The sequence below is a fragment of the Barbus barbus genome (assembly GCF_936440315.1).
Source record: "Barbus barbus genome assembly, chromosome: 23".
Classification (NCBI taxonomy): domain Eukaryota; kingdom Metazoa; phylum Chordata; class Actinopteri; order Cypriniformes; family Cyprinidae; genus Barbus; species Barbus barbus.
The window spans coordinates 20,506,690-20,534,073 of NC_136751.1; the positions used below are offsets into that span (position 1 = coordinate 20,506,690).

Genomic DNA, 27,384 nt, shown 5'->3' on the forward strand with positions numbered 1-27,384 from the left:
ACACTATTGTTCGCTTATATAGTCTATTTTTCCATTTAGAAGCTTATTTTATGCACCGAGTTTCTTAATAAATAAAATTAGTGGTTAAAAAAAATGCACTTTAGAATCGATATTTTTATGTGAGGATCAATCCTTTCGATACAACACCAGAAAGTATCGATACTTTAGGATCGATCCGCCCAGCCCTAGTTTCAATAATGAATCTAGAATTTTGGCATGGACGCGCATCCTCTGCTGGAGGTAGTTGCGCCTGGTCGTAGTTTTAACTATTGCAATAGGTGTAAATATTTATCGGAAGGCTGGACGTAGCGAAAACCAGCCATCAACATTTTTTTACTTCCAGCTGTTTCAACTGGCCCATGTTACCTGAGCCTCTGCTAGACCTTCCTCTCCCTTTGCTCCCTTTTATAGTAATTCAAATAGCAGATGCTTTTAATCAAAGAGCCACTGGTATGTGTATTTCTAAATGTTTTTGATGATAAATCAATGAGAAAGCGATGTGAAATTCAACAAAATCTGTGCTTGTATCTGTGTGTCTGTCTGTCTTATATCAATATATATTACACCTTTCCATTTAATAATCTTACTCAAACAGCAGTAGTATCAGATGCTAAAAGTCCTAGTGAAATATTCCTTGTGGCAATACTTCTGATGGATTTGTTTCATTCTGGGCAGATGGATTAGTAATGCTCTGGGTTGTTAAAATAAATATGGAAGTGGACTGCTGACTTCTTGTCGGACCGTGTTATTTAGTTTGGTCCCCTATCAAATCTTTTTTGTGAGGTCTAAACTTTAATGCCTCAGTGTTGAAATTGATGAAGAAAGTGGCAAGATGGTAACATTAAAAGCAAATGTAACATCAAGGGTGTTACCATTCACTTTAGATGTGTTATTGTTGCCAATTATTATTTTTATGCTTTATGCAAAGTAGAGTTTTAATACTTGTTTCTGTGCGTGGGTATTTTGTCCTGAAAACTACCTGTTCCAGCATTCCTCACCTTAGTGTCACACACATGTGCAAATAATTTTTTCTCTATATGTAGGTGTGATGATGTTGATTCTCACCATATATGCAAGACAGAGACGCCTTTGTGTGCCTTTGTGGTCAAAAAGAACTGTAGTAATTTCACAGCATGGTGAGAATCCACTGCCGGAGAGATCATTGTTCTTCCAGACAATACAGCAGACACATGACTTTATTTTGGGAAAGAGAATTCTAATGATCTATGTGACTCCCAGCTGTTAAAAGTTTAATGCTGTCATATCATCAGTGAGGGAGCTTAACGGAATTTAATTAACTCCACAAACAGTGGGGAAATTTCTCACAAAATTATGTCAGAAGTTTTAGTTGTTTCTGCAATTTGACCCCTTGACCTCCAGCTGACACATCAGGCATTTCATACCAGTGCATTACACTTTACACATTATAGATAATACGTTAAACTGCTATATTGTGCATGTTACTCAATCTATGCTCAACATTCAATTGTACAGAGACAGTTTGGGAAGGAAAGTCTCTGAAAACATTTTATGACTCATCCGAGTTTCATTTTTGTATTGCAGGAAAAAGTGCATCCTCGTTTGACGTCTAATTCATGTTACCTAGAACATGTATTTTTTTTGGTTTGTCTTTTCTCCCTTTGCTTAAATAGGAGACTTACAGAAAGATTAAAAATAGAAACTAACTGACTTTGAGTCAGGGAAATAAAGGTGGAGTATATCTATAAAATACTATGGAAGTGTTACCCAACCATCAGAACTTCTCTTTTTAATAAAGGGCCCTTGTGTGTGACCCTGGTCCTTATGTAAAAGAGACAAAGTTCCCAGCAATGACGTGTTTGCAGAGACTACGCTGGTTGTAGTAAATACCCAAACCTTGATTCTTTTTCCACAGAGGCAGAGCTGCATACACACATAGACTGTCTGTACACACTTAGCACCTCTTAGACTGCTTAAGGATCTTGTATGTGTGTGTGATGTCAGAGGTCATAAAGGAAACGGAGAGGATGTGTGAGTCAGGGTGTGTCTTGTGCAGAAAGAAGGGTAGCTAGTCAGCGATAAAGACAGTGGGGCATCAATGGGCGTGGACGGTCTTTCCTTATAAAAAGCAAAGGTATTACAGGGAAGACAGCTGTCTTGGACTGAACTACGGAAATTTACAGCAAACATCAGGCTCACCGATCACTTACAACAAGTGTCAAGCTAAATCCATCAATGGCCAGCCATAATGGTAAGCAAGTCACTTTAATATATTTATTTTTCATAAATATTGCTCAAAGAAAGAACTAAGTATATGAATATGATAGATAGCAACAATACAGTATGCTGTTTAGCATATACACACTTGCATATTAAATACAAGATGCATTTGTTTACTACTGAATCATTGTAAAGATTGTTTTGAAAAGGTATTGTGAAGTTGTTGAAAAACTGTTTGTGTTAGTGAACTGAAATATATTACATAAAGCAGTCTGGCGGTCAAGAGTTTTGCCGAGAGGGCTGGCAAGGCTTTTCCATTTCCATTCTATTTATGAAACTAGGTTTAAAAAAAAAAACATCTGCTCACCAAACCACTAATAATTCAATAATGTGGTCTTTCTACCATGGATCAAAATACATTACGCCTTTCCATTAAATCGTAATCTTACTCAAACAACAGTAGATCCTAAAGGTAATAGTGCTAAAGTAATACTTCTGATGGTTTTGATTCATGCTGGGCAGGTGTTGAAATAAACATGGAAGCAGACTGCTGACTTGTTGGCGGGCTGTGTTATTATATTTGGTCCTGTATCGGATCTCTTTGTGAGGTCTGAGCTTTATAGCCTCAGCTTGGAAAGCAATGAAGAAATTGGCATTACAGTAACATTAAAAGTAAATGTAGCATCAAACAGCAATGAGCAGAATCCAAGCTGATCAGATAGAAATGTGTTACTATACACTTTAGACATGTTATTGTTGTCAATTATTATTTCTATGCTTTGTGCAAAGAATAGAGTTTTAATACTTTGACAACTTTGCAAGTTACACCCTTGCAACCACAAACTACTTTACACATATTCAGCAGTTTATTATATTCTCTTCCTTCTCTAAAACTGTTGTCTGGCATCATCTCATCACTCTCAGAAAAAAGGTACAAAAGTTGTCTGAAGCAGTACCTTTTCAAAAGGTGCATCTTTGTACCTTATTTACCTCTAAATGGTGCATTTTAGTCCCTCAAAGGTATATATTGGTACCTTTTGAGAGACGGCTTTTGTGTCTTTATTTCTGAGATTGATTTGAGAATATACGTGCCAAGGAACATCTTGTTTTTCAAAGCAAGAAATATTGACTATGAGATCCTAAATATTAATTTATTTTTCATTCATTTCATGTTTTGTCATAACTTTTCTTTGTTATAAGACTGGAATACACTACACAACATCTTAAACTAAACACACTAAACTAACAATTTTAAATCTTAAAACATACACTTAACTAAACTGTGGGTCACATATGACCAGACATTCAAATAGTTCCAAACACAACAAATACAGAAACATGCATCTCATTGCTAGGAGGTGCATTTTTGATATTCTCTGCCCAGATAGAATCATAGTCCATAAAACTGCATCATTCACTATGCGATTTTCTATGAAATCCCTCAACTCCGACTGCCCAAAATCTAACTCAAAAATCTAAATCCTCAATCTAACGTTTGGCAGCTATAAAATTGACTCCTCCAGACTGCAAATCAGGGCAAAAGTCATTTAGTGTATTCCAGCTTTTAGGGTGGTCTAAGACTTTTAGACCCCACTGTATGTTTGAAGATAATATAAGCAAATATAATATAATTGAGTTCAGCAGATCACAAGAAGATGACTTTCAAAAAATATTTCACCAAAAAGACAAAACAGTGGAAAATCTTTTAACATTAATCATTTACTTATAATTTTACCGTCATACCACTTTCTTCATTGCTTTCCAAGCTGAGGCTCTAAAGCCCAGACCTCACAAGAGATCCAATACCGGACCAAATAAAATAACCAACAAGTCAGTGGCCTGCTTCCATATTTCAAACATTGCATTTTTTTCATGAAACACACTTTTTGAGTGTGAAATTACAAACTAGTCAGCAATGCTGGAAAATTGGCAAGCATATCATTAATCCATTCCATGATTAACATAAATTTAGCCACCAGTAACAAAGCATTTAAAAACATGTTATAGGTCAAGGGAACTAAGGCTTAATAAACTAAATGGATATTTGGATTATACTTGCTTGTATTGTTTAAACTGTTTATTAATTTCTTTTGTGCCCAGCCCTACTGAGTGGTATAGATCTGCAGTGCTATGAGAATAACCATGCTCACCGCACTGAGGAGATGGACATGGAGCGACTGCTGGTGCGCAGAGGTCAGCCCTTCTCTGTAGTACTGCAGTGTACTGACCACATTCCACGGCTCCCAGACCACCAACTTAACCTCATACTACACCTGGGTGAGCAAACTTGGAGAAAGTTACAGATTAAATAGTGAGGAAGATAAACATGTGGCCTACAGGTTTTGGACTGGGGCTTGAAACTGTAATAATCTTGAGTTGGAGTATTAGAGAGTTATTAGGTTAAAGTTTGGTTTAGTGGTCAAGCTAAAAAAACAACAACTCAACCACAAAAAACTAAAATGCACATAACAACAACATAAGACACCACTGAGAAACATATATTTATATTATGTAAAGTCACATTTATCCTCTATTGTCTGTGCATATGTTTGTGTGTTACAGGTAAGAATAATGAGGTGGTCTTGAAGGTGCCTGACTCAGAGCAAGACCATGGGAAATGGTGGTTCAGTCAGCGTAATGCTCAGGGTGAGGTGATGCTGACTCTCCACAGCCCTGCTGATGCTCGTGTGGGTCAGTACAGCATGACTGTAGTTCTGCTCTCAGCTGATGGGCAGATCCTGGAGCAAACCAAGGCTCACACCTTCTACCTGCTTTTCAATCCTTGGTGCAAAGGTGAGTATTTAAACGCATTTTTCACTCGAAAAATGTAAACCCTTATTTCTTCATGACTATGTTTCTTCTGTTCAAAAAGTTTTAGTTTATTTCTCACACAAAGGTGCTGTATAACCTGAGAAAACTGAGAGTTGAATTGAAGACTTTTATCATAGTTTTATGGTGTTTATATCTTATTTTGGAGCTTGACAGCCTATGTTTTTGGGTTCCATTGAGGATAAAATGTCATTGTAGGAACAGCATGAGGGCTACTCACACTAAAACTGAAAAATTGGAATGATAACTATAACTATACATTTTAAAAAACTGTTCTAATTCTATGAGAATAGGGAAGTCCACACCACAACAAGAACAACACTGAGCAATTATATAAATGGAATCACTTTCAAAATGATTTTTCTTCCAGTTGATGAATGATAAATATTAAAAGACAATCATAATCCACCCATCAACTTTAAAGATTGCACATTTAAAGCAGCAGATGACTTCAGCACACACTTATAATAAACAGAATAGTATATTTTTTTTGGTGTGAATGCTAAAATAATTATTGTTATTGTTAAAGGTGTTCAAGGTCAGTTAAGGTCAACAAAATAACTATAATCATAACTATATTAACATCTATACCAGCGGGCACTAACACTCTGTTTTTAAGACCCGTCCATGCCAAGTAGGAGAACTAACAATATCTGTAATGGTAGCTATATTAGCATCCACATTTTTATTATAAGCACTTGCTGCAGACTGTATGTTGCCTGCAGCTTTAAATGTTCAAGCTGGTTAAAGTTGGGTTGATTCTAATTGGTTGTCACTGATTTTATTGCTCATCACAAAATTCTGACAATTGTATTTCTTTCCTGTAGATGACTCTGTGTACCTTCCCAGTGAGGAACTGCTGCAGGAGTACATTTTAAATGAAAATGGGATCTTGTACCAGGGCTCATGGGATGATATCACCACCGTGCCATGGAACTTTGGACAGGTAACCAAAAACGCATTCCCAAGTTCTCAAGATCCAAATTTATACAGCCCCCATCTGTTTAAACAGTCTTGTGGTCAGTGCCCTCTCTGAAAAAGCATCATGGCCTGAGATGACTGACATACGGTGAGGATTTATGGTTGATGTTGCATGGTGGTGGAATTCAGACGAAGCTGAGTGTGAATTGTGACAGATCAGTGGCAGGAGAACCGCAGAGGGCTTGTCTGCTGGGTAATCACTCTCTGTAGATGTCAGACATTTCAGCAACCATGTCTGTCTCACAAACAAGTCCCATTTCAGGAGAAACTTGATTCTTCAGATTAAGCGGGAGAACTGAAAATGCTACTACAAGTCACGCTCTAAGGACAGCATTTAATGTCAATTTGCACAGTAATTTCAACTCACAAATAAAAAATGTGCTATGTACAGACGTACAACAGTTTCCATTTTTAAGTTCTCTTCTGTACACAAACTTATTTTCTGTGGATTAGCGGCATGCGCATGTCACATTAATTTTAACCGTCTGTCTCTAATTGTGAATACTCCTTTAAGAAAACCTCTGCACCCCTCAGTAAGCCTGCATTTTGTACTGATAGAAACAAACCAAGATATTCATATCCTTTGGATTCTATTTTTCAAACAGTTTGAAAAAGATGTGGTGGATATTTGCTTTGAAGTGCTGGACAATTCACCCGCAGCCCTGAAAAATTCAGAGATGGACATTGCTAACAGAGGAAGCCCTGTTTATGTTAGCAGGACTGTTACTGCCATGGTAAGGCATCTGTCAACATGGCCATTCATTTTCTCCACCCCTGTTATTATAATCATGTTTGCTCAAGCATAAATGATTTTTTCACTTAAGTCATCTGTAAAAAGTGTTTTACACTGTATATATATTTTCTGTGTATACATACGTTCTAAGTAAACAAAAATCTGCATTAACAGGTGAATGCTAATGATGATCGCGGGGTGGTATCTGGGCGCTGGGATGGAGAGTACAGTGATGGGGTGGCGCCCACACGGTGGACTGGCAGTGTGCCGATCCTGAGGCGCTGGAGTGAGGGTGGGGGACAGAAGGTGCGCTATGGGCAGTGCTGGGTGTTCACAGGAGTGGCCTGCACGGGTAAGAAAGCAAAAGATTTAGAAAAATGTTTCTAAATTCAGAAATGTGCACTACTGTTATTATTCCTGTTGGTGATTCACGTGATGTGTAATGTGTCCTTTTCAACAGTCCTCCGCTGTCTTGGCATTCCAACCAGATGCATCACAAATTACTCATCTGCTCATGACACTGATGCAAACATTTCTGTGGATTACCTTTTCAATGATCAACTTGAAAGTGTGTCTGAAGGCAGGAAGGACTCCATCTGGTGAGTTATGATATCCACAATAATGTTTTTAAGCTCTAAATCCTTTCTGTATGACAACAGTCGTACTCAGTTGTCTCATTTTTGTCTCCTAAGCAATTTTAAGAAAAACTGTGACAAAATTGAACTCCATTAAGTTTCCAGACTTATTAAAGAGCAATAATATTTTCCTCTGTAGTCCCTGACCTGATCTTCATCCTCTTTTTTCAGGAATTACCACTGTTGGGTTGAGTCCTGGATGAAACGTGATGACCTCCCAGATGGTTACGATGGATGGCAGGTGCTAGACCCTACTCCACAAGAAAGGAGTGATGGTAAAGCTTTACTCATTGAAGTATAAAAACAAGAACATCCAGAGAACTACTTTTCCTATCTCCCATTACATAAAACTGGAATATTAGCTAGCTTGCCTTCTTCTTCCATGTTCTTCCAGGAATCTTCTGCTGTGGGCCTTGTCCAGTCCTTGCGGTCAAGGAGGGAGAGATGGGGTTGAAGTACGACACCCCATTTGTGTTTTCTGAGGTGAATGCTGATCTGATTGTCTGGATTGTTCATCCAGATGGGGAACGGATTCAAGTGTCCCAAAACAGTAAAGTTATAGGGCGGAACATTAGCACTAAGAGTGTGTATGGCGACTTTAGAGAGGACATTACTGCTAACTACAAATATCCTGAAGGTAAAAACAAGCAACCTGTTCAATGTTCTCATTTGTTTTGAATACAATGAACCACTTTATGATGAACTCATTTTGATCTTTGACATTCTGTTGTTAAATGAATTTAATTGTCTCCTATTGTACACGTTACCTCTATATATGTTTAATTATAAATTTTATTATAATAATTGTTTAGAGAATAAGAGGCCTTTGGGACACTAGCCTAAAAAGGAAAGACATTTCATCAGTGTATTGTTTACAATAAGGCATGTTCACAGTAAATCATGCAAATCATGAAATTTAGTATGATACATTTTGATTTCGTATTTATAATTTCAATTTATATTTCTCCATGCCAACTGATTCTTAAATTGTGACATTCTGATATTAATCACATTCAAATGCTTTGTCCCACCGCAGGATCAATGAAGGAGCGAGAGGTTTATAAAAAGGCAGGAAGACAAGTGGGCCAAAAGAACGACAGCCCAGGACAGCTCGAGCTTTTCATCAAGCACGCCCCAGCTATCCACGGGACAGACTTTGATGTGATCATAGAGGTGTATAATGCTGGTAGGGAGGACACAGATGCACAGCTCACAGTCACATCGAACGCAATAACCTACAACAGTATCCACCGCGGAGAGTGCCAGAGAAAGACAACCTCTCTCACAGTGCCAGCTCACAAAGGTAAGACTAGGAAACTGAATGATTTTCCGCATAGTGGCATCTGCAAACAAATTTTACTTCTCATTTAAGGCTGTTTTGCAATAAATTCAAAAATATCTTTGCCTCCCTTTATAGCTCATAAAGAAGTATTGCGACTTCAGTATGACCATTACGGGGCATGTGTGTCTGAACATCACATGATAAGGGTCACAGCCCTACTCCAACCCACTGATCAAGACAACATCATCCTACAAGAAATCAACATCCCCTTGAAAATGCCAGCGCTTCATATCAAGGTGATGAACCGTTCCATTAATGCTAGCACTGTGTCATTGGCTTTGGTCCTTTATTCAGTGACTGATATTTGTTCTACATTTCAGATTATTGGAAAAGCGATTGTATCACGTAAACTGACAGCACACATCTCCTTCACCAATCCCTTGCCTGTTAGTCTACAAAGAGGTGTGTTTACCGTGGAGGGAGCAGGACTAACAGAGGCGAAAGAAATAAAAACACAGTATGTATTAGTTTTAGAAACCATACAGAGTATGTACTAGACATTAATGAATTGTTCACCCCAAAATGGACAATTCAGAAAATGTACTCACCCTCAGGCCATCCAAAATGTAGATGAGTTTGTTTTTTCATTGGAACCGGTTTGAGAAATTTAGAACTACATCACTTATTCACCATTGGATCCTCTGCAGTGAATGGGTGCCGTCAGAATAAGAGTCCAAACAGCTGATAAAATCATCACAATAATCAACAAATAAACCACATGACTCCAGTCCATCAATTGACATCTTCTGAAGTGAAGAGCTGCTTATTTATAAGAAACCAATCCATCATTAATGTGTTTTTACTTTAAACCATTGATTCTTGCAAAATACCAGTTCATAATCCATAATAACACTCCAGTGAAAAAGTCCACCCCCTGTTGTCTTCTTGCATCAAAATCCACCACATATTTGTTTACAATTGTTTTGGGCTGTTTTTGCCACAGCTAAAAACATCTTAAAAGCTTCTCACTTCACAAAACATTAATTCATGTTCTGGAGTCATGTCAATTACTTAGTGATGTTTTATCAGCTGTTTGAACTCATTCTGACGGCACCCATTCACTGCAGAGAATCCACTGGTGAGCAAGTGATGTAAATTTCTCAAAATCTGTTCCAGTGAAGAAACAAACTCATCTACATCTCGGATGGCCTGAGTGTGAGTAAATTTTCAGCAAATTTTCATTTATGGGTGAACTATTTCAGTATCCAGTATACATTTCTTGAAGTGCATTAGATATAATCTAAGACATCCAAGTTTTGGTTGACTGTTAACATCTATATGTCTCTCTTTCTCCAGTGGCAAGATTGAACCCGGTCAGGCTGTGACAGTTAAATTCTCCTTCAAGCCCACCCGTGCTGGCCTGAGAAAACTACTTGTCGACTTTGACTCAGACAGACTGAAAGATGTAAAAGGAGAAGCCACTGTTATTGTTCGGACAAAAAAGCAAAATAGGAACGCTGTCCCAGAAATCTAGACAAGCATGTACAATTCAGAGAAGCATACATTTAGCGTGTTGTAAATGATAAAGTTAATGCTATATACTTGACTTGCTGACAGCTGCTTTGCTTGTTACTTATTTTGTTTGTGATTTGTTTATATAAAGAGTATGCAACAATTCCTTTATGATTACTTTATAACATATCTTTGCATGCTTTCACTCAGACTTCGAAAGCTGTTTTTCTACATGTAAAATGCCCAGCCATGTGAATACACCACAGCTTTTATATAAAAAAGTTTTATCTAACAACAATTTTGAAATCAGTGTTTGTTGATACTTTCATTGTAATGCTGTTGTTGTGTTTGATATAAATGTTTTGTAATAATTAAAAATATGCATTTAAATATGACTGCAGAATATATTTTCTGTATTTGTCTATTTTGTTGTTTATCACTTCATTTCTTATAAACAGCAATATCACAGTGGAAATAAAATGTCAGAGAAAATTTATTTCAGGTTTAGCTAGATATTATAACGTATGCTTGCATACTTGACCTTGCATTTGTACCTTTTGACAAATGGAACTGGAGTCTTAAGAAGAAAAGGTAACTTATTAGATAACAGGGATAGCTAAAGAGTAACCTTAACCAGCAAGCAGGTGATATTTATTACAGGTAGGCCTACATTAAATGTAAATAGTAGTGCCATTATTGTGATGTGAATGATCAACTATCATATGGCTTAAAACTCATAATCTATTTTCTACTTATGCTTGTCCCTAATTGAAATAGAATGTGGTAGATTTTGATCGCCACGTGCTGTGAGGAAATGCTTACTGTTACTTTGATAACCAAATACACAAAATCGAAAGTACTGTGTTTAACGTTGTTTCATTTTATTGTAGTTTAATGGTAAATATTTGTGTTGCTTATGTATTGTGCAAAATTCTACCCTTCCATCAAACTGCATCATGATATTCTACTGCTTAATCCATTTGGGCGTTTGTATATAGACAACTACTACTATTACTACTACGACTATTATTAATAATAATAACAATAATAATGAACTTTTAGGTTAACACGTGTAATTATTTTCTTAAACATAAAAAAAATCCATTATTTACAGCAATGGTGCTGCTTTGATTCATTCTGAATGAAGAAATGCTTAAACCAGGAGAGAGAAAAAATCAAAGGAGAATGTAAATCACATTTGTAAGATAAAATAAAGATAATAAATAATAAAAAATATCACGGCACTGTTACTTTATCATTGCATCATCCAGTTCCTCCCTTTACGCCGTTGACATATCCAAGCTCATCTTTGTTTTGATCGAAAACATCCTAAACCAATAGAAACTACGTACACTGAAGCATCAATATTCCTGGACCAATCATGTGTGTTGTGGGCGGTGCTTCTACTCTCCTTTTGGTTTCAGCCGGCGTGGAGGAAGAAGTGTGACTGGCTTCTTAAGCGGTTTCAAGATTATTATTCGTAAGTTTTATAAGATTTGCATTTGCTTCCACGCGTTATTTGTTGTTGTTTTTATTATATGTCTTTGTGACCTGTATCACGAGACCACATGAATCCAATTAAATGGTGTTTCAGTGAATGACTGGATTGTCAGCTTAGCCTTGTCTCGTGCTTAGGGGAAGCATGCGATTTTAAAATAAAACTCAACAACTGAATTATCCGCCACTCTTTGTAAGTTACCTTGACATAAGGACCGGGTTACTTATTTAATATAGAATGCAAATCCGGATGTGCAAGTCAGTCCAAGCTTTCATCATACTGGTGGTCTATAGGGGTTTGGCCTATGCAGTGCAGCAACAATCATATTCCAGTTTTCATATATGTGTGGACAATGTGATGTTATTTACCTTTATATGGTTGTGTATTCTTGAGAATGAGTTCTTTTAGTTGATTTTATATTCTTATTACACTAAAGCACATTTACTTCCTCTAGGATCACAGAGCATCATTATCTATGGCTCTTCATCTCACTTTTTTATGTGCCAAAGCTTTCTTCTGTTGTCAGGTGAAGCTCACTGTGTGCAGGTCTTGGTCTGTTGACTTGCTCTGATCTCTAATTTTGGTGCATCATGTCATGTGCCTGATTTTTATGATCCTTCACAAGGCTATGCCAGATGCGTTTTACTCTGTATTGTTTTAATTTTATATTCAGGGCTCAGCAGTAAGGAAGATCCCTGTCAGCATTTCCTTTTGGTTTATTTCTTTTAAAAAATTCCTTTGAAATAGTCTGTTGATTTGCCAGGTGTGCAGTGCACTGCTTGTTTTTGTGTTCTTGTTTTCAGCAGTCTTTGGCAGGTCTCTCCTTTAAGAGATTTAATCTCAGTGAGGGTTTTATTAGTATGTAAATAAAAAGCTACTGAATAAGAGCAACCTCACAACCCTGTGCTGCCTGACAGTTTTATATATAAAATTGTTGTTTGTTTGCAAATACGTAATTTCATTATAAAATTATATGATATTTTAAAAAATTAGGCTATTTTTCCATTGGTTCCAGTAAAAACAATGAACATAAATGTTGAAGCGGTTGAGTTCTTTGTCAATGGATGCGATTTCTGGCATGCATGGCTTGAGTGTTTATGGGTTGACTTTTGGAAAAAGATGTGTTTATGCTTTGGATTAATTGTTATGGGAGTGATGCTGTAATTACTTCAGGGATGTCTTTTGTTTGCTGCATACTGGCTCCACATGCTGAGGAGCTTCACTTAAGCCAGGAAGATGGTTTTTCAATTCCAAACCAAGTGTTTGATGTACTTTGAAGTTTCTAGGAGATATTGTGTATGGTTTGATGTGCCATTTTCATAGTTATACTTTATATTTCTGTTTATATTCACAAAAAAGTTCCCTTTATTCACATAAAGAAGCCATTTAGTCATGTGTTTTACCCTTAGCTTAATTTCTCTGCATGTCAGAGAGGATTTTGTCTGTTTGGTGAATTTGCAAGCTTTGCTTCCTCACTGACTTTGATTCCTCGCTCGCATGTCATGTATTAATGCAGTGCTCGTAAGGTGTGCGTGATATTCTTACAGGCTGCAGGCGTCCATAACAGATTCTTTAATTGTTAACAGCAGTACAAAGCAGATGCATGTTTACTCCACCCACTGTTTTTGTGAAACCGGTTTGTGGCTCACTGTGTGTTTGTATATATATCTCCAGTCCCCTGAGAAAAACACAACCAGCATGGACTCTTCACTGACTGCTGCACAGATCCGTGAGAAGTTCATCGACTTCTTTCGCCGCCATGAGCACAAGTACGTCCACTCGTCATCCACCATTCCGCTTGATGACCCCACTCTGCTCTTCGCCAATGCCGGGATGAATCAGGTAAGGAGATTTGAACCTACTTACAAAAATGGGCAATCATAAGTGTCTTAAGTTGTTGGAAACAATATTTTTTTTTTTTTATAGTTCAAGCCCATCTTCCTGAATACCATCGACCCATCCCACCCTATGGCCAGACTTCATCGTGCTGCAAATACACAGAAGTGCATTCGTGCTGGCGGCAAACACAATGATCTTGATGATGTGGGCAAAGACGTGTACCATCATACTTTCTTCGAGATGTTGGGATCTTGGTCCTTTGGAGATTATTTTAAAGTACGAGATGGAAAGAAAAGTGTTACGTATTGTACAATCATGGCGTTTTTCTTTATAGTGCTGGTGCTACTTTTTTTGCTATATTTTTGTCCTGCTAAAAGTATAAATGGTCTTTTCTCTTTGCATCCCTTTTTCTCTTTTGCTCATTCTGTCTCTAGCACCTGGCCTGCGAGATGGCACTGGAGCTGCTGACGAAAGAGTTTGGTATACCTATTGGCCGACTCTATGTGACTTATTTTGGTGGTCATGCTGACGCAGGCCTGGAGCCTGACCTGGAGTGCAAGCAGATCTGGCTGGACTTGGGGTGAGTACAGAATCTGTACAAGGTGTATAAAGTTATTGATGTGAAATTGTTAAATATTTTTTGTTTATCTCCTCTCTGTCTTAGAATGGAGGAGAGCCGTATTCTGCCAGGGAGCATGAAAGATAATTTCTGGGAGATGGGGGACACCGGTCCATGTGGACCCTGCAGCGAGATCCACTACGATCGCATTGGAGGTAGAGATGCCGCCCACCTGGTCAACATGGATGACCCGAATGTGCTTGAAATCTGGAACCTTGTGTTCATTCAGTTTAACAGGTAAATTGTGGCTCCTTGCTAACTACATCTAACAATGGAAACAGTTTACTAAGTTTACACACACTTATGGATATTGCTTTTGGTGCCATTTCTTATTTAATGTATTGTTCAAAGGGATGCACAACAATATTGGTGCAACAATATAGGCATCATATCCGCTATTGGCTGATGTTATGGATTTTAAAAAATTTGAAAACATTAACATATGGTTGATTCAGTGAATAAATGAATGTAAATTATTAGTTTAAGAAATTAATCATTTAATTCAGCAGTGACGCATTAAATTAAATGATGATTAAATAATTAAATGATCAAAAGTGTTACAGTTCTCTTTCAAATAAATGCTGTTGTTTTGAACTTTCAATTCATCAAAGAATAATGCACAAAATTGTCCACAAAATATTAAGCATCAACTGATTTCAACATTGATAAGAATAAGAAGTTTCTTGAGCACCAAATCATATTGGAATTAGTTCTGATGGATCATATCACACTGAATGACTACTGAAGATCTTTGGAATACATTGCATTTAAAAATTGTAATAATATTTAATATTACTGTTTTTACTGTATTTGATCAAATAAATGCAACCTAGATGAGCATAAAACACTTCAGAAATGTTACAAAATATTATAGCGTATATTAATTATTGGCCAGAATTTTAGCACTGGTCCTATATCACAACCTCTGATTTTTTTGAAACAAAGATACCATAAGTATGCACTCATTGTTTTAAATGCATTTGACATGTTTTATATGCATATGGTCTCTCTATTCAGAGAATCAGAGACAGTTCTAAAGCCTCTGCCCAAGAAGAGCATTGACACAGGGATGGGACTGGAGCGCTTGGTCTCTGTACTACAAAACAAGATGTCCAACTACGACACAGACCTGTTCATCCCTTATTTTGAAGCCATTCAGAAGGTAATATCATAGAAAAGCATAGAAAACATGACTAAATTCTGTTTTGCATGTTACTAAAAATAATTTCTTGGTTCTCAGGGCACAGGTGCCAGGGCATACACAGGAAAAGTTGGTGCAGAAGACTCTGATGGTATTGACATGGCATACCGTGTCCTGGCTGATCATGCCCGCACCATTACCATTGCCTTGTCTGATGGTGGCAGACCAGACAACACGGGCAGGGGGTGAGATGATTGTGTTAGTATATGCTGAGTAATTGGCATATAGTCAATTTATATGTATGTGACCCTGTTTTTGTGTTGCAGCTATGTGCTGAGGAGGATTCTGCGTCGTGCTGTGCGATACTCTCACGAGAAGCTGGGTGCACAGAGGGGCTTCTTTGCATCTTTGGTAGATGTGGTGGTTGAATCTCTGGTAAGGCCTCTACCTCTCAGACACTATATTTTTCCTCCTGATTTTATGTGCATAAGGATTCCCTGTTTGCAGCTGTGATAGTAATTCATAGTGGCAGCTGCTGAAACATTGAAATGCTCTTTAATTAGTTATATCTCTCTGATGGCCATTTAATGGTTCATTGCTCTCTACAGGGTGATGCTTTCCCAGAGCTGCGGAAGGATCCTGATATGGTAAAGGACATCATCAATGAGGAGGAGGTACAGTTCCTCAAGACCCTTAGCAGGGGACGCCGCATCCTGGACCGCAAGATCCAGAGTCTTAGAGACAGCAAGACTATACCAGGTAAAACGCATAATACCACAAAGAATCATAATCAGTATTTGTAACATGCATTTGAAAATAAAACAATCACCAACCATTTTCCCAAATTTATAATGAGAATTGTTTATAAATCTAAGAGAAGCTTTAAGGTCTCTCTGTCTGTTTTTCCACCAAAATAAAAATGCAAAGAGTACATATTAGTATTGTGAGTTTACTGTCATTCTGAAAAGTAAAATTATTCTTATTAAATACAGATTTCTTTTATTTTACAGTACAATTGTTTTATTACTATATTATAATTAATACTCATTAATATTTAATGAAATGGACTGAACTGGCCAGAGATTTTTCTCTCTCTCAAAATTTTCCCTTTTTTCCCCCTTATGCTAAAATCCACTGTAAATCCACATTCTAAAGCTGATGTTTAATTTTTTCTCCATAAATGCCACTGTTTTGTGTAGGTGACACAGCCTGGCTGTTGTATGACACTTATGGTTTTCCTCTGGACCTCACTGCCCTGATCGCTGAGGAACGAGGAATGGGAGTGGACATGCAGGCCTTTGAGGATGAGAAGAAAGCTGCTCAGGTTTAAATGAGTTCATTCTTCCATACAGTGCAATTTCCATTTATAATTTCAGAATAATTTCACAGTTATAAAACACACAGAGGACACTACCAGAACTCGGTGGCACTGATATCAGTGATTTAAAAATACTAATTTAATAGTACTGTTAAATGTAATCTAAATACTTTCAATTATAATGTTGTGTAGGTCTATATATTACTACAAGGGAATTTTGAATATGTGTATGAAGTTAATCTAGATATTCAAATAGGTTAAATAGTTAAAATCCTGTACCATCCGAGATATTAATCCAATATATAGCCAATATCAACTGGTAACGGTAATTTAAGTGTTTTGTATTAATGTAAATGAGTCTAATTAAAATATCTGTGCGCACAGTTGAAGTCTCAGGGCAAAGGCTCTGGGGACGAGGACCACATCATGCTGGACATCTATGCCATTGAAGAGCTCAGAAACAAAGGTGTCGCTGCCACTGATGACAGCCCCAAGTACAAGTACACTTCAAATGATAATGGCAACTATGGTACGAATTACACCTTTGCTATTCCTCTTGATATTTACGGTTTGATTATGCGTAGGTTTCACGCTTGTGACATTGTGTGTCCCTCTCAGAGTTTGAACAGGCAGTGGGCACAGTGCTGGCTCTCAGGAGGGAGCGTGCATTTGTTGATGAGGTGACCACAGGTCAAGAGTGTGGAGTGCTGCTCGACAAAACCTCTTTCTACGCTGAGCAGGGTGGCCAGAGCTTTGACGAAGGCTACATGCTTCGAGAAAATGACTCTGCTGAGGATGTAAGAAACTGAGAGTGGTTGTATAAAGAAGCTGAACTGCCTGATTTAGTTATGCTTCATGGTGCTGTCATGTTTTATTGTGCTGCTTCAGAGGATGGAGTTCACTGTGAAGAATACTCAGGTGCGCGGAGGGTACGTGCTGCATATTGGTACAGTATATGGCACACTGAAGGTTGGAGACCACCTAACTCTGCACGTGGATGAGGTATGTTATAGTTTTTTCATTGATTTGCAGTGTTGGGAAGGTTACTTTGGAAATGTAATAGGTTATAGATTACAATTTACCCTATTTAAAATGTAATAAGTAGTGTTACTATTTCAGTTACTTTATTAAAGTAATGTTTACATTTGATTATTTTTGATTACTTTTCTGAATTTCTAATGAATGTTTAACACCTCTTTTTACTTTGAGATCGTTCTGAGGTCAAATACAGATGTAAAATCATAAGATATAGTTTAATAGCTATGATGCTGTTTTTGAAATCAAATCTTTGCATAGCTATGTCAGGAAACACTGGCAACTAACAATGCTTTGAGGGAAGAAAAAAAACTGTTAATCTAAAAAAATAAATAAAATAAAAAAATGCATATACACAAACCCAAATAGGAAATAAATCGGTTATCAAATAAGCGCATATCCTATTATGGGTCCTAAACATTGGTCTCATATTTTAGAGCAGTCAATGCAATTTGGGACATAAATCAATCAATCAAATCTGTTTGTGTGTGTGTGTGTGTGTGTGTGTGTGTGTGTGTGTGTGTGTGTGAAGAAATTCAGATGTAACCTTTTGTAATTAACATTTTCATAAGTAACTGTAATTTAATTAAATTTCTAAATATTTTATAGCATCTGGTTTAGACAAAAAAGAGAGATGACTTGACACATGAATAGGATATTACATAGAATGCAACATAATTTCCCTATTTTTCTCTCTCAGGCTCGTCGTAGGCCCATCATGAGTAACCATACCGCCACGCACATCCTTAACTATGCCTTGCGTTCAGTGCTGGGAGAGGCAGATCAGCGAGGCTCTTTGGTTGCTCCAGACAGATTGCGCTTTGACTTCACAGCTAAAGGAGCCATGAGCACAGATGAAGTGCGACGCACAGAAGAGATCGCCTCAACCATGATTCGTGACGCCAAGGTCAGGCTTATTCAACAGACTTGCACATTTCAATCAAACACTTATTGCTTGAAACCGTTTTGACCTGTTTTATTCACAGTGCAGATATTCTGAAAACAGAAAAATAAAGTTATTTTTCAATACATTAGTTGAATACAGCTATACAGCTTATGTGTCCCTGAGAACATTTTTGTATTTTTGTCTCGCAAATTGAAATGCTCTGTATATGTTTTTCATCAGCCGGTTTATGCCCTGGATTCCCCCCTTGCAGCAGCTAAAGCCATCCAAGGTCTGCGGGCAGTGTTTGATGAGACTTACCCTGATCCTGTTAGAGTGGTGTCTATTGGCATCCCAGTGGAGGAGCTGCTGGCTGATCCAAACAGCCCTGCAGGCTCACTTACCTCCATCGAGTTCTGCGGCGGAACGTATGAACATCAAATTTTAATATTATAAACGTTTAATATTTGTTTAATATTGCAAGTAGGCCCTCTGGACTCTAGCAGCACATCTAGTTTTCTGTGAATATGAACAAAAATATCAACTTGTTTGTAATATTCAGAAGTTTGTCCTGTCTGTGCTTTATGAATAAGTTCTTAATAATTCATGGAAAATTCAGATTAGTAATGTTTTTTTGTTAATGGAATCAAAATGTTTAAGAAACCAATACTTTTTTTTTTTTTTCTGTTTTTCTGATCATTTTTTCATAGGCACTTGCAGAACTCTGGTCATGCTGCACCATTCGTAATCGTATCAGAGGAGGCCATCGCTAAAGGAATCAGGAGGATTGTGGCAGTGACTGGAGCAGAGGCTCAGAAGGTTAGAGCAGGGGTTTTCAAACTGTGGGTCACGAGTAGGTCCCGCAGAGTGGGACAAGGTGGGTCGCACAAAGCCACCTGGCGGCAGCTAAATGACACAAACAGTTCCTAGGGCTGGACGTTATACAAAGATTAATTACGAATTGCGATATTGCTCAATGAGATTTTCGAATCGCAAAGGCTGTGATTTAAAGGTGCCATAGAATGAAAAACTGTCTTTACCCTGGCATATTTAAATAATAACAGTTCTGTACATGGAAATGACATACAGTGAGCCTCAAACACCATAGTTTTCTCCTTCATATGTAAATCTCGTGATTAAAAAAGACCACTGAAAAACAGGCGAATCAGAACATAACACCGACTGTGACGCAACAGTCAGGATCACTACGCCCCCAACATTTGCATAAACCCGCCCTTGTTCTAAGCCGGCCGAACCATCAGAAGCTCTGCAGGTATTGTAAATAAACAAGCGCGGACAACAGCGAAAATAACACAATAAATGTTATGTTCCAGGCCGTGCAGGGGGTGTGAAGTGCAGGGATGGGCTGGTGTCTGTATTCAGAAAGGCACAGAAAGCAAATAACGCGAGCCACTAAAGGGACATGGTTAGCTCCTTGCTAGCGGTAGCCTGTTACAGTACATAAGATTTCACTCTCAGTAAGGAGAGATGAGGATGATGGCGAATGACTTACAGATCCTGAGCACCACTGACAAGCATCTGATCTTGTGAAATGTGTGGTAAGTACTGTTGCTCCATAATGTAAACATAGTTTGTGTGATCGCGTCTCTTGAAAGTGAACTATAACGCGATCGATGGATCGTTCAAAAGCAGTTTCAATGCCTCGCATATTAATAACGGCTCCCTGATGCCCGCGTTTTATATACAGTATAATTACCCGACGATATAACTGCGAGAGAAAGTATTTAAATATATATTTTCCTCCCTGTGCTTCCTTCTTGCTGATGAGCCGTACTGTGAAACAGCCAATCAGAGCAGAGCTCATTATTATTCATGACCCTGCCAAATAAGCCAATAACAGACCGTTTCATTCTAGGGAGAAATCCTAGGGTTGTAAATGGACATGTAAAATCGTTTCTGGAGATTTTTTGCCCTTACTTAAGCCACATACCTTCTGTGTAGATATCAGAGAACAATTTAAAATACTGTATCAAATGCATTCTATGGCACCTTTAAAACATGCGTTGTGTATTTTGAAGCGCGGGCGCGCACGAGTTGTAATAACAGTGAGGGTCTCAGAGCGACGGTTCATTATTAAAATGCTCGGTCCGCATTATTAATGAGAAGATACTCGCTCACTTCACTGCGTTGTGTTCTGCATGAGATTGCATACACCGGGAAATTCAAATGTTGCAAAAACTGTTTCAGGTATGTTTATGTTCATGCATTTCTATAGTCTGTTTGAACTCGGCGCTGTATCTTTCCGAGAGATGTAAAGAGTTTGTTGTTTCCTTCCTTTATATGCATTTAATCCATAAACGGTCTGTAAAAAGCATTTCACATGTATGGGTTGATTATATTTGATTTGACTTGTCTAGGTGGGTCGTGGAATCGAAAAGTTTGGGAACCCCTGGGTTAGAGGATTGTGCACACTTTTTGTTTTTAACTGATACTTTAGTATCTGATTTGGGGTTGGGAATGTAGAACCGGTTTTTGCTGTCTGATGTGAATGTGATATGAAAGTAAGATGTGAAATAATACAAGGATTAAATATGTTTTTTTGCTGTTTGCACGCACAGTCTGGCTAGTGTAGTTTGATTGACAAACAAATTATTCTTTTGAGCCAGTTCTATTCATTGAATCATGAAGACTGTGTTTTATATTTCTGAGCGCTAATTCAGTGTAATTACTGACTGATCATTCACGTAACAACATGTAAATACACATTTAGAACAGTGTTTTTTTTTTTTTTTTTTAAATAGATATTCATTTTAGATACTTCTTTTGTAGTGTAGTATAGTATTATTGGTGGGTAAATCATTTAGGAAGTTCCTCGATTCCCATTTCTAATAGTTCTTGACAGATTGATGTTTGTGTTGTCAGGCCCAGAGGAAAGCTGATGCACTGAAGCTAGAACTAGATGCCATGGCAGAGAAAGTGAAAGTACAGACCACCCCTAATAAAGATATTCAGAAGGAGATTGCTGATATGACCGAGGTGAGCTCCACTCTGACATATTCTGCCCTCACCTGTCTAGAATCAGTGGTGTGTCTGGTTTTACCCATCAAAGTATAACTGGATCAGTGTATGCATATATATTCAGGCCCTGGGCACTGCAGTCATCTCTCAGTGGCGGAAGGATGAAATGAGGGATTCCCTGAAAGGTCTTAAGAAGATCATGGATGACCTGGACCGTGCCAGCAAGGCTGATGTACAGAAGAGGGTGAGAGAATATGATTTTGCTGTCTGATAGTTAGTCACTGAGGTTCTTGGAACTGTGAACACATTATGGTTTTAATTTTAGGTCCTGGAAAAGACAAAGGAGATCATCGAAAGTAACCCAAACCAACCTCTGATTGTGATGGAGATGGAGAATGGAGCATCTGCAAAGGTAACTCTCACTATCTTTTCAAATTACGAGTCTATACTTGAACTGAATTTTGTTATTGTCTGCATTGAAAGTCTTAATGATTTGATTGTGTGTCCACAGGCTTTGAATGAGTCTCTGAAGCTGCTGAAGACAAATTCACCACAGACTGCTGCTATGCTTTTTGCTGTGGACAACGATGCGGGGAAAATTATCTGCTTGTGCCAAGTGCCTCAGGTAAATGTGTTAGATAGGACCTTATTCTGTAAGATGGCTGAGGGCTCTCTTAAAATATTTAACCAGATCTACTTTAATAAGATTTTCTTGAAAAAAGAATACTTTGAATCTGCAAGGTCACATTAAATTGAACAAAAGTGAAGACTTTTACATACAAAGCATTTCTATTTCAAATAATTGCTGTTCTTAGACTATAAATTAATTAAAGAATCCTGAAAAACGTATCAGTTTACACAAAAAATATATCGTGGATTAACATCGTGGATACACGATGTTAATAGGCCTATATTATATAGGCTATTAATTGCACATTGTGAGATTCATTGGTCCTCACAGAACTTTGTGAGATCGCGATGAACAAAGAGTGACAGCTTTATTGGTTATGAGCACTCTTTGCGAGCCTTCTAAGCAATCCATTTAAAATGTAGAACTTTGCTTTTTGCCCACACACACGTTGCAAAGTTTTGGGAATGACATCTGCATATTTATGCGGGATTCGCTCTCGAAGTAGCAGCATATTGATAGCAATAGAAGGGACAAAATATGTGAAAATGTGCATTAAGAGAGCACCCCCACTTATTTCAGAAGCAGCCTTGGTGATTATTTCTGGAACCTGGTTGATATGCTTCTATAACTATATACAAAAACAACAAAATACAAAATGTACTACATAAAATAATTTAATAAATGCATATTTACAATTTAAGCACTTAACTAAAATAAGTATTAATAAAATTAATAACTAGAGAAGGCTAACTATATTCAGCTTGCTTCCATTTATTGAGAAAAGCCTACTCTTCACTTGAATTAGAAAAAAAAGCTTTTCTGGTCTTCAGTGATGCGAGGATAACGTTTGAGCATACACACAATATCTGAGTGAGACCCGAGCCAATTCATAAAAGAACAATGTAGATTTAAAAGCACACGTCCTGTTTTGTGCGAGTGAAGGAAATCCGCTTGCGAGTGGAGAGATTCGTGCTCGCGCATTACATGATCACGTAACATTATGCGCTCTCGACATCTATCATTTAGATCACGCTAAAATGCCTAAAATTAATAAAGAAGAGAAGAAAGCGGCACTAGGCAGCTGCCTACACATGCCAAGATACGCCAGATGCAGTTAGAAATTAACTAAAAACAAGCCTATCGCAAGACATCTGGTAGGGGGGCACCTGGGGTGGCCAGCCAAATTTCAGGAGGGGCCGGTGCCACCCCTGGCCACCACGTAGACACGCCCCTGCCTGTGGCAGGTTGAACTTCCTCAGCTGGCGAAGGAAGTACAACCTCTGCTAGGCCTTTTTGACAATAGAGTCAATGTGATTGTCCCACTTCAGGTCCTGAGAACTTGTGGTGCCCAGGAATCTGAATGACTCCACTGCAGTCACAGTGCTGTTCATGATGGTGAGTGGGGGGAGTGCAGGGGATTTCTCCTGAAGTCCACGATCATCTCCATAGTTTTGAGCGTGTTAAGCTCCAGGTTGCTCCAAGACTGCACCATACAGCCAGCTCCTTAACCTCCTGTCTGTAAGCAGACTCGTCACCATCCTGAATGAGGCCGATCAGTGTGGTGTCATCTGCAAACTTCAGGAGCTTGACAGAGGGGTCTTTATATGTGCAGTCGTTGGTGTAGAGGGTGAAGAGCAGTGGGGAGAGAACGCAGCCCTGAGGAGCTCCAGTGCTGATCGTACGGGTGCTGGATGTGTATTTTCCCATCGGCACTAGCTGCTGTCTGTCTGTTAGGAAGCTGTTGATCCACTGACAGACAGAGGTGGGGACAGAGAGCTGGGTAAGTTTTTCTGAAGGGTTTCCGTGATGATTGTGTTAAAAGCGGAGCTGAAGTCCACAAACAGGATCCTCACATAAGTCCCTGGTCTTTCCAGATGCTGCAGGATGAAGTGCAGTCCCATGTTGACTGCATCATCCACAGACCTGTTTGCTCTGTAGGCAAACTGCAGGGTGTCCAGTAGGGCTGGGTAAAAAATATAGATTCTCCGATTTTAATCGATCTTCAGTTTAACGCAACGATATCGATTCGGGAAATCCCCGAATCGATTCTTAATGCGCGTGCTTCACGTAAGAGGATATGAATATTCACCTCTCGTCCTGAAGGTGTCACCATCTTTCGAATTGCTCCACTAAAAAAAACAACTGTGTGCACCCTATTATTAATGTAGATGTGTATTACAGTAATAAACTTAAGTAGGAGAGTTTCAGTTACCAGCATTTATATCAAAATATGGATCCCATGTCTGCAAAACTAACATTTTAAATGAAATATTGATAGCTAATCAATATCGAATCGAATCGAAACCATAAAAAATAAGAATCGAATCACAGAATTGGTCACAATACCCAGCCCTAGTGTCCAGTAAGGGTCCAGTGATGTCCTTCAGATAAGCCAAAACCAGTCTTTCAAATGATTTCATGCCCACAGACGTTAGAGCCACAGGTCTGTAGTCATGAAGTCCAGTAATTTTGGGTTTCTTTGGGACGGGGATGATGGTGGAGCGTTTGAAGCATGAAGGGACTTCGCACAGCTCCAGTGATCTGTTGAAGATCTGTGTGAAGATGGGGGCCAGCTGGTCAGCACAAGTTTTTAGGCAGGCTGGTGACACACCATCTTGGCCTGGTGCTTTCCTTTTGTTCTTTCTGAAGACCTGGCGCACCTCGTCTTCGCTGATCTGAATTGTAGGTGTGGGGGAGAGGGGGGTTGCTGGAGGTGTGAATGGTTGTGTGGAGAGGTGTTCAGAGCGGGTGTGGGGTGATTTTTCAAACCTACAATAAAACTCATTCAGGTCGTCTGATAGTTGTTGATTCTCCACAGTGCTGGGGGATAGTGTCTTGTAACTGGTGATATCTTTCATATCTTTCCACACTGAAGCAGAATCACTGGAAGATAATTTGTTTCTTAGCTTGTCAAAATAATTCCTCTTTGCCACTCTGATTTCCTTTTCCAGTGTGTATTTGGCTTGTTTATACAAGACTTTATCCACCTTTCTGTAAGCATCTTCTTTGGGCTGACGGAGCTGTCTGAGTTTTGTAGTGAACCATGGTTTGTAATTGTTGTAGATTAGATGAGTCCTGTTAGGAATACGCATATCCTCACAGAAACTGATATAAGATGTTACAGTATCTGTGAGCTCGTCCAGATCGATGGCAGCAGCTTCAAAAACAGTCCAATCAGTAAGAGAGAAACAGGCTTGTAGATCCCGCTCTGTTTCATTAGTCCATCTTTTAACAGATCTTAATACAGGTTTTAAGTTTCTGCCTGTAGGTCGGAATAAGATGAACCAAATAGTGATCAGAGAGTTGTAAAGCTGCTTGTGGGACAGAGTGATATGCGTCCTTTTATTGTCGTGTAACAGTGATCCAATATATTACTGTCTCTGGTGGGACATGTGATGTGCCGTCTGTATTTTGGCAGTTCGCTGGAGAGATTTGCTTTATTAAAGTCCCAGAGAATGATTAAAATAGAGTCCGGGTGTTTTTGTTCTGTGTCTGTGATCTGATCAGCGAGTTTCTGTAAAGCTGAGCTCAAATACAAACAGGCAAACAAATACAAACAAACAAACTGTGATACAAACAGCCTAGGTGAACACACATGGGCTTCTTTAAAAAAAAATTTTTTACTGACCCTAAATGATTGAATGATAATGTTTTCTTAATATACGTTACTATGTTCAGTCAAATAAGAGTAATAATTCGCCTTTCCTCTGACAAACTTTGCTATACAGCCAACCTCCAGAAGTAAAATGTTTGAGATTCCATATTCTGTTTTTCACATTTAATGATAGTTAAATTGTTACTTTGACTTGCACGGTACTAGACACAATAATGCACATGTAAAGCATCAATTTAAATTCACCAATGTATGTGGTCTCCTTGTGTTTCCAGGATGTTGCAAAAGGAGGCCTGAAGGCCAGCGAGTGGGTTCAGGAAGTGTGCCCTCTGCTGGACGGAAAAGGAGGTGGTAAAGACATGTCTGCCCAGGCCACGGGTAGAAACACACACTGCATACAGGAAGCTCTGCAGCTGGCCAACGAGTTTGCCCGCCTCAAACTGGGTGAAAATTAAGGAAAGAGAGAGCTAGCGATGTAGGTGAGATTTATCTGGATAGAGGTCCAGCGTGATGTGTAGATACACCTTAAGAAGAACCGAACCAATCCAAAGTGAGTGCTCTCAAGAGGTCCATAGTTTGGGCTTAACCTTCCTCCTGTCCTTTTCTAGCGCTGCTTGCTGAATTTTCAAACTGGACAGAAATGTGTCATTTGTCAAGTATGAATAGGAAGGGAAATATACAGTGCCCGCTCTTGGTGAATTTGGGCATTGCAGATGTGTTAACTGATCCATCAAACCATCCTGACTCTCTGATGCGAAGCACATAGGCTGTGCATGCTTTCTGATTGGATTATTACATGTAGATTCACAGTTAAATGTTCTGCTAGCTAAAATCACCCTTATGGTCATTGTTATCATTATGAGCATATGATGAGGAAGAAAATTGTCATTATCACGCTATTTGAAGGTGTCTTTTTACCCTATGATTTTCCATTACATTTGTAGAATTGTTTGTCTGTCTCATTAGCAGGAGGGATGTCGTAATGGTTCAGGAAAATTCATGTCACCACTGTTAACCTTTAACTAGCTCTTCTAGCATGTGTTTTGGGGAAACGAGCCATTAATCATCTGTCACATGAAATGTATCACTTGTTAATGGTAATAAAAATGGTTTCAAATGCATAAATTACTTTTCATTGTTGTCTATAGTTGTTACTTGAATTTTGTCACTTCAGGACTTAATGAATTATCAAATTCAGGTTAACTAGAGATCAATAACTGTCATAGTACTACTATTACATTCTTGCTTACAGGTGCTCAACCATGTGAACATATTTTGAATCACTATAACATTCTTATATGATGCATTCTGAACTCTTTTAAACCTTTTCATTTAAAACAATATGCTTGTTGCAATTTCTATAAATGGGTGTGCCAGACTTTGACATATGCTCCAGTCAAGCTCAAACACATAATTATAACTTTACACAATGACAAGAGGACAAAAAGGATGGAAATAAAGAGCTAAAGTGAGTCATTGCTTAAAGTCTAGCTAACTTTTTAAAACATTGATTATCAGGATGGAAAGTTTTAAACTGATATCACAAAACATCACAGAATTCAACATGATGTTTATGCTGTTTTAAGTGATATAAAAGTATACTGGATGGAAAGTGATATTGAGGGCATCAAACTTAAAAAAAAAAAATGTAATGCCA

At 38.4% G+C, this 27,384-nt stretch overlaps 2 protein-coding genes across 2 annotated transcripts; both read left to right on the plus strand.

The window, feature by feature from the left end:
• Positions 1–2,214: 2,214 nt before the first annotated feature.
• Positions 2,215–10,576, plus strand: LOC306843019 (protein-glutamine gamma-glutamyltransferase 2-like; the record flags this gene model as incomplete). The annotated part of the gene is made up of 13 exons (XM_079374260.1): positions 2,215–2,230; positions 4,300–4,476; positions 4,762–4,992; positions 5,856–5,974; positions 6,615–6,743; positions 6,917–7,094; positions 7,203–7,341; positions 7,549–7,652; positions 7,772–8,014; positions 8,414–8,680; positions 8,795–8,955; positions 9,040–9,176; positions 10,016–10,576. 13 exons carry the CDS (start codon positions 2,215–2,217, stop codon positions 10,191–10,193), a joined length of 2,079 nt encoding a protein of 692 aa, XP_079230386.1. The 3' UTR covers positions 10,194–10,576.
• A 985-nt stretch (positions 10,577–11,561) lies between these two features.
• Positions 11,562–26,870, plus strand: LOC306842853 (alanine--tRNA ligase, cytoplasmic-like). The gene is made up of 21 exons (XM_079373993.1): positions 11,562–11,651; positions 13,344–13,511; positions 13,596–13,784; positions 13,943–14,088; positions 14,173–14,364; positions 15,145–15,289; positions 15,368–15,513; positions 15,595–15,703; positions 15,877–16,027; positions 16,468–16,592; positions 16,971–17,115; positions 17,205–17,383; positions 17,475–17,588; positions 18,322–18,528; positions 18,748–18,932; positions 19,215–19,323; positions 21,388–21,501; positions 21,608–21,727; positions 21,809–21,895; positions 21,995–22,108; positions 26,003–26,870. The coding sequence occupies exons 2-21, from the start codon at positions 13,368–13,370 to the stop codon at positions 26,180–26,182; spliced, it is 2,901 nt and encodes a 966-aa protein (XP_079230119.1). The 5' UTR covers positions 11,562–11,651; positions 13,344–13,367; the 3' UTR covers positions 26,183–26,870.
• The last annotated feature ends 514 nt before the right edge of the window (positions 26,871–27,384 follow it).

Excerpts from the sequence above, each read along its gene's own strand:
- LOC306842853 (XM_079373993.1), top strand. The coding sequence starts at position 13,368 with ATGGACTCTTCACTGACTGCTGCACAGATCCGTGAGAAGTTCATCGAC. Across the intron at positions 17,116-17,204 it reads AAATGATAATGGCAACTATG|AGTTTGAACAGGCAGTGGGC; the intron begins GTACGAATTACA and ends TGTCCCTCTCAG. Across the intron at positions 18,933-19,214 it reads ATCGAGTTCTGCGGCGGAAC|GCACTTGCAGAACTCTGGTC; the intron begins GTATGAACATCA and ends ATTTTTTCATAG.